General features: G+C 33.3%; 1 protein-coding gene across 1 annotated transcript; it reads right to left on the reverse strand.

The window, feature by feature from the left end:
* Positions 1-4085: 4085 nt before the first annotated feature.
* LOC111915691 (ethylene-responsive transcription factor ERF084) lies at positions 4086-5348 on the reverse strand. The gene has a single exon (XM_023911323.3). The coding sequence runs from the start codon at positions 5309-5311 to the stop codon at positions 4340-4342; it is 972 nt and encodes a 323-aa protein (XP_023767091.2). The 5' UTR covers positions 5312-5348; the 3' UTR covers positions 4086-4339.
* Positions 5349-8644: the final 3296 nt, after the last annotated feature.

An 8644-nucleotide genomic window follows, 5' to 3' on the forward strand; every position in this document is an offset into this window, starting at 1 on the left:
CCTTTTAGATTGGAGAAACTTTTATCTTTCTGCCTAGTAGATTCTTCATATTCATTCTGCCACTCTTTGAAACTTTTCAAACAATACGAATTACACTTAATCTTATAAGCATTACCATATTTACTGAACCATCAGTAAATCATGATGAATAGACTTATCGTCATTTGTGGTGGATGTGACCAGTGCATATCAATATGTATTAGATCCATTTGTCCTTCACTTTGACTCACATAAAACATGTGATCAATGAATTACTCTTAATCTTCCAAAGATCAAGATTCTCATACATCACACAATTCGAATTGTATGACTCCAGGTTTCTATCCAACTAAAACTTGGGTGATGAGAACTCATTTTCACTTGGTTAATGATGACATTACCATAAACGATATAATTAAGAATCAATCTACATTTAACATTGCTAATAATAGAAATGTAACCACCAATTTTCATAAATACCATTTTAAGGAAACATAAAGTAAACTAGATAAAAACAAAAATTCACTTTATTGATAATGAGCTGAAAACTTTTGTCCTTATAACACAAATATATAAAAACTATGTTTCTAGATATTTCCTAAGCAATCTATCATAACTCCGAAGCACCAGCTCAAAAATCTTATCATCGAACTATGCGACCGAAATCCATCTCTCATGATCAGATTTAACTTACTCTTCTTAAGCTTCCTTCTTTCTCTTAGATTTTGAAAAACATCAAAATCTAACTATCACATCATGTATTAAGAATCTATGAATAGTAACTTAATAAAATAATGGAGTTATATAGTGGATGTATCTAAAGTAGAGTCACACAACTTGACTTTACTATCTTTAAGATCTTTCAGGTAGTCTGGGCAGCTTCGCATCCAATGCCCCTTCAATTGGCAATAGAAACACATGGACCTTTTGGGATTAGCATATGGAACTATCTTAGAATTAGCATTTCTCTTTACCATATGGTCAAATGATTTAACCTTGGCCGATCCCTTTCCATTGGGAAGAGAAACCTTTTCTGGACTACCAATGTTGCCACTGTCAATGTCCATGGAAATTTTGGAGATAGATCCTTCAAAAAAAATTTCTTGACTTGTGCTCTTAATTATTTCTGCTTCAGCAGCAATCAACATATATGTTAGATCAATTAGGGTTACGTCATGGTCCCTCATATAGTAGCCTTTAATGAACTGAATATATGATTAACTAGAATCAAGTCAATGGCCAGCTCCCTTACGAAAATGACACCCAACATCCCCAATTTGTCAACGTGCGATTTTAATTTCAAAACATTCGCACATATAGACTTTCCATCTTGATGTTTACATGCCAATAGGGATTGAGTAGTTTCGTACTTTTCAACTTGAAGAAGACATGACTTAGGGAGAGTCACTGGAGGAAGTGGAGGAAGAGTTGGAGAAACATGATTTCTAGTTCCACCATTGCTTGATTCAGAGAACATTCTTTCACCTTGATCAACATGTGGAAGATTATCTTCAGGTAGAGAAGGGAAAACATTTCCAGAAGAACGAGGAAGACCATTCTTGTCTGAACTTGACATCTGTGAAGGGAGAATAGAGAATTCAAGTTAGTTGATTTTAATCTTAATTATTAATCCAAAAACTTTAAATTTAGGCTAGGATTCATATTTTCGATTCGAATTCTGAAGAGGGATGCCGTAATCAAATTCAAATCTATTTTAGGTAGGTACAACATTTACCAATTTCAATCTTATGAAACTCCTAGATCTTTTGAGATTTATTGAACTATTCAATGGGATGTTTAATCTCGATTATGCTCTCACTTTGTGACTGAGATGTCGAGGATCACAAACGAGATGTGAATAACCAAGTAAATTAGCTTGGTACTCTCGATGTCATTTATCATCTGAAATTAACATGCCACTTAATCACATGTGTTCTCCAGTAATTCAATGATAATTTACGAGACACCCATTGCCAACAATATTAGTTCCATATTAGTGTGTCGGTTAACCATACACGCTCCACTAAGGACCAATAAGGTGCAATTTGCAATTTCATGGGTTAGCATGAAATTCATATTTTTCCTAAAGTAACTAAGAATAAGATTTTAGAAAATGGTTTAGAAACTTTATGATTATACTTTTAATGAGAATTAATTGTCCTATCGAACCCGTTCGGCTAACAACCCTCCACCATACAAGAGAGCGGTGGTTAAGAATAGATACCCAATGACACGACAAGAATAAAATTGCTCTGATACCAAGAAAAAAATATAAAGAACATATCAAAATGACAACATCAATATATCTTTTATTACGAACAACAAGATCTAGTTGGGTTTTAGGTACTTATAGTTGAAACCTCAACTACAAGAAATCATTCTCACTCAAATAGACAATAAAAAAACAAATACAAAACTATGAACAAGATTTACAAAACAAAACAGAAAAACCCTAATCTAGACCGAAACCCTAAAACGGAGAAGACGAAAGAATTCGTGAGACTAGAGAGCGTGTGAGTGTGAAATGATCCGAGAAAATTGAGCGCTCAACTGGAATAACACAATGTATACTTCGGGTCAAGAACCACAAATCGAAGTCGGACTTTACCCGACTCAAACCCATTTGGAAAGGGTGTGCGTGTGTTCTACACTTAATGAAAGTGAACACTAGTCCATACAAAATAACAATGATACAAAACACACACAATACAACAAAAATCTCACACTATACTTAGACCTTAACTTCTCTATATTTACAGATTATACCAGACAAATAATTACTCTCAATGTTAGTCTTGCAATAAATATTTTATATTTTTAACATAAACATTAGACTTGAATGCACATAATTAGATATCATAAAACATTATAACATCCATAGAATATTAAATTAAAGATAATGATAGAATATATAATTAAAAATAATGATGACTTACAAAAATTATATATATATATATATATATATATATATATATATATATATATATATATATATATATATATATTACATTTATAAATTTATGATTAATAATTGTGATTTTTTTTAATTATTGTGCTATTTTTTCAACCGTATAATACATATAATTATAAACATATTATAATAATATTTTAACATTAAAAAATAACTACAATAATAAAAATGATTTTCTAATAATAAAAATGATTTTCTAATATGTGTCCTAACCTAATATAATAATATTTTAACATTAAAAAATAACTACAATAATAAAAAATGATTTTCTAATAATAAAAATATATTTTTTAATATGTGTCCTAAGAACATCCACAATGGTGAGTTCAATGGGAGAGTTGAATGAGGTAGCAAGTTCATGTATCATTCAATGGATGAAACTCAACCATTACAAAATATTATCTTGACATTCAATGGATTTGAAGTTCAATAGCCATTGAACTCTTCAATGGGAAAAATAAAAGTTTTAATTCTTAAATATTTACTATAAATTACATTTTGTAACATTTTATTGAACTTTGTAGAGTTTAATGCATTGTAAAGAAAAATATAATAAAATTGTATTGATTGTAAAACGATAATGTGACAATCTATTGAACTCTATGAGTTCAATTCATTACACATGTCCTAAGGACACATATAAAAAGTATTAATTATAAAAAATATTATTATAATTAAATATAAAATACATTAATCATAGAGATTATTAATGAATTTTAAATTTATTTTTGATAATTATTGAATTTCAAATCTAATTATAATAGTAATTATCGTTAATTAATATATAATAATACTTATTATATATGCCTTATGCACGTATTAATACTTACCTTAGGCACATATTAAATATGGAGTCCCATAATAAAAATCATACTCATAAATAAATTTGATATTTAATAAAAGATTTTGATATTCATGAATGACTAAAGTGACAGTATAATGACGCCGAATCAGAGTGGATACCCGATCGGAATTATATCAATTGAAAGTTCTCACACTTTCTTTGTGCTTTTTAGTTTTGAAACAAACTACCAACTACATATATAATACGCGTATCAGTTCGACGACTTTATTACACACATGTAAATATACGCATCACATATATATATTATATATATATTTTATAAGCATAATGATCACTTATATAAACTCGGATCCTTATATCATTCCCTATGTGACATATCACGTGACTATCTATATATTTATACAAACTATATATATTCCCTTTCTCCCATATACTATATATAATTTAATTATGTATTCACACCATATATTTGTGTCACGTGACACAGCCAACTTTAAAAGCTTTGTACTATATAGCTAACTAGAAAGCCGACCAACCAATCTTATTCCGATTATTAAAGCTCATCGGAATATTAAGATGGTAGATTATACCATTAATGGGTGATTCAGTTCAATGCCAATTGTGTCATTGAAACTTGAGGCATCAATTCCAGGATCGATCGCCTGTGATTGATAATCCATCGTGGAAGCCGCCTCCGTCCATAAACCAGAGTCGTCAAACTCCGGCAGATTAGCGTTCAGATTCCCATTTGAGGGCTTGTGATGCACATAGTTCTCTCCTGTTCTAGCTTCGTGGCTGATTTTATGATTGTGAAAAGTATGATAATTTGCAACCGTGTGTGCATTAAGATCAGGGATTTCGGGAATTGTAGTGCTTTCTATTTTGATCTGATGATGATGATGTTGTTGTTGTTGCTGTTGCTGTTGATGCATGTATATTTGTATTTGCCTTTCGAATTCCTGCTGCTTTTTCATTTGCTCGATGGCCCGATGGTACCTGGCTTCCTTGGCTGCCTCAGTAACTGCAGGTGGCGGAGGTGGAGCCGGAGCTGTCTCGTCGGGAAGATTGACATGGGCATTGGGTCCGTACAGTCTCCGGGCAGCAGCGTCGTATGCTATAGCAGCTTCACGGGCGGAGTTGAAAGTGCCCAACCAGACACGGCTGCCACGGTTGGGTTCGCGTATCTCCGACACCCACTTTCCCCACGTGCGTTGGCGAACGCCTTTGTAAGTACAGGAAGCATTCTCCGGACCACCTTTCCCTCTCATGCACCCTTTTCTTGAACTCGCCTGAGCAGTCCTCCGCTCTTGCTTCTTCCCTCCGCCGCCGCCGCCACCATTGTTTCCGACATGCATCAGAGAATTCAACATTTCTTTAACTCGATCTCCTGTAAATCTTATCACTTGGGACGGAGTGTACGGAGGAAAATCAGAGTTAAAAAACCTGACTTTATAGGACAGAAGTGGAGAACAGATAAGTGTTTGTGTGTGAATTATATTCTCCATTGTTGGATACGTGTCTTTGTGGAAGGAGAGTGAAATGGCAAAGGTTGGCATTGCACACGTGTTTTCAGATTGTGGATATGTTGTAGATCATCGCCATGTTTTTATGAGCATCCCATCTTTATATCACATTTCACTCATCACAGATGGACAGATGGAAACTGTCACCTTCTCTCTTTACTCCACTCTTGTTTCCATGGGTATTTCTGTCATTTCATTCGCCAATATTTCGTTTACCGTAATAATTATTCACCAAGAATTTTATATTGATCGAACAAATATAAATGTCTACAGGTAGTCGCCTGATCAATATATACTATTAATGGAATGCTTTGTTGCATTGTTTGACCAACTTTCTTCTTTGACTTTGCAGCAAATGCAGGAAGAAAATATCTAGTTTTTCTGAGGTACAACAAATAATTAATATGGCATTATGAATGATTTTATCGAATATCAAGTGGCACATAATTGATAATTCAGATTAGATGCCCCATGCATTAATCCAATTGCGTAAAACGAAACTACGTGCTGTATTTTATTTTAACATCATCAATGAAGACACTTTGGGGTTTTCAACTTATATTTTATTTAGTGCATTGGGTATGGGTTCAATGTTATCACACCTAAAATTATCACATTATATGTCAACACAACAATAACTAGAAGTGGGGTGATGTGCATATGTTATAATATGTTCAGAGGTAGAGACATAAGAAGAAATAAAGAATTTGATTGATTGATGAAGAAATAAAGAATTTGATTGATTGATGAAGGCAACAACCAATCACATTTATTGTTATTGTCCGTCTTTGTTACAACAAGTACACACTCATATCAACGAATTTGATCTTAAACTTCATAAATGACGAGGATCGAGGGTGGCGTCCGTTACTATCCCTAACACCACCGGCGTATTGTCCGTCTTCGTTACAACAAGTACACACTCATATCAACGAATTTGATCTCAAACTTCATAAATAACGAGGATCAAGGGTGGCGTCCCTTACTACCCCTAACACCACCGGCGTATTGTCCGTCTTCATTACAACAAGTACACACTCATATCAACGAATTTGATCTCAGACTTCATAAATGGCGAGGATCGAGGGTGGCGTCCCTTACTACCCCTAACACCACCGACGTATTGTCCGTCTTCGTTACAACAAGTACACACTCATATCAACGAATTTGATCTCAAACTTCATAAATGACGAGGATCGAGGGTGGCGTCCCTTACTACCCCTAACACCACCGGCGTGAGGCTCCTTCCAGACCACCCTCTTATTAACACTAAATTCACGTCATATTTGGTATCCTTACAACGCAGCCACGGGATGAAAAAGAATAGGAAAGAAGAAGGAATAGAAGAAAGAGAAGAGGTGTGGCCTCTCATGGTGACTACCAACGACATGATGCTATGTAAGCACAACGCCACCCCTGGATGGTCTGCATAGTCATTGGCCTCCTCCAACTAATCACCACGACACCTTCGTTGCATGTATTCCTTTTGGCTTTATCAACCGTCATATAACCAAACACCAATCTTCTCCAAATAGTGCGTCTAAACCATATCTAGGCTAAAAAAAGGATTTGACAATTTTTTATTTTAATTTTTTTGTTTTTTTGTATGACTGGTGATAAGCATAATCAGCAGTCATATAAACTGTTGGTTCACACAATCAACAGTCATATGAACTAGTCTTGATTGCTCATTAGCAGTTCATATGGTTGTTAATTGTGCACATCCGTAGTCCATATGATTGTTGATTGTGTTCATCAGTAGTCCATACAACTATTAATTGTGCAAACATGCAAATCTCAAAAATAAATAAAATAATTATCATATCTTTCTTTTTTTGAGTCTAAATATGACTTCGACGCACCATTTGGAAAAAAATTGGTGTGTTTGGTGTTGAAAAATGATGAATTGATTATGAGTTTGCAACTTCATACATTTTTTTAGTTCTCACAATAACTCAGCTAGCTCTCTCTCTCTCTCTCTCTCTCTCTCTATATATATATATATATATATATATATATATATATATATATATATATATATATATATATATATATATATATATATATATATATATATGTATATATATAAGTCTGGGCTTATTTACATACTATGTAATATATTATATGAAAATTCAACCTATTAATTTGATATTTTCGTCTATAAATCAAGTCATGTGGTGTGGAATATATATTTGTATCCCAAAAATCAACTTTTTGTAGTTCTTTCCTATAGGGCCGATCCTGAAAAATGAAAGATTCTTAAAAGTCCGGAACGAACAAGAAAAAAAGATCCCTGTCTTTATTATAATTTTGTATTTTTAAATAAAAATATATAATGAAAAAAATTGGGTCTTGCACTTTGCCCCCCCTCTATGCCCCATGCTTTCCTATGTAGCACTTAATTACATAATTCTGAATTTGAAGTACAAAGAAAAAAAAACACATTCAAAAGTTGTAGTTTAGTAGAGAACGAGATGAATTTGACTTAAGCTAACTTGTTAACTCAAAGGATCGGCTCAAGTTGACTTGTCTCTTTTGTTAGATTGGGACAGGCTTTTGTTAAATTAGCGTGGGCTAGCTTTTGTCAATTTGGGGTACTCTTGGTCTGCTCAAAGATTCAAGTTTCAATTAAATCTTATTTGTAAGTTCAACATACAGAAAACTACATGCAACTCTATTTAACTTTCAAAACCGATATTTTCACATCTATATTCATTTTCGAGTAGTATAAGTATAAATACTTGTAATGTAATGTATTTTGAAACTCCTAAAATAATGTAATGCAAACCCCTCGTGTTTTCTTTTGTGATAGTTATTGTATTTAATAGCTTTTATCCTCAAAATTTGTGGCATTGGAGTTCAATATCGTATATACTCGACAAGATAAACCTTTTGTTGGTTGCAAAAAAAATATATACATAATTTATAAAAAGGAAAAATGACTTATAACATTACGTACCATTAAACCTTCCGGTATACTCACAACGACAAGCATTGTGGTCTACATGGGCACGAACCACGAACCACGAGCACGAACACCAGCTCATGCGTCCGTTATTAGCTCACGCGTCCGTTGTTGCTCGTGGCCATGGTGATTTGTGATGCCAACGATGATTAACAACAACCAATCAAATGCAATTTACTATTTGAACCTTTTGGACCTTCGAAGAGTAGCTGTTGAACAACTATTTTTAATTTTTTTAAACAAACATTTACCTATAAATACCACTGTATACAACCTTATTTTCCACAACATTCTTCTCTTTCTTTATTTACATACATAACTTTGTAATTGTTTACAATCGAAATACCATGGATCCTAATCAAAATACCCCACCAAACTATCGAAACTGCAAGCCCGGTAAT

This window comes from Lactuca sativa, chromosome 1, assembly GCF_002870075.4.
Source record: "Lactuca sativa cultivar Salinas chromosome 1, Lsat_Salinas_v11, whole genome shotgun sequence".
Lineage (NCBI taxonomy): Eukaryota > Viridiplantae > Streptophyta > Magnoliopsida > Asterales > Asteraceae > Lactuca > Lactuca sativa.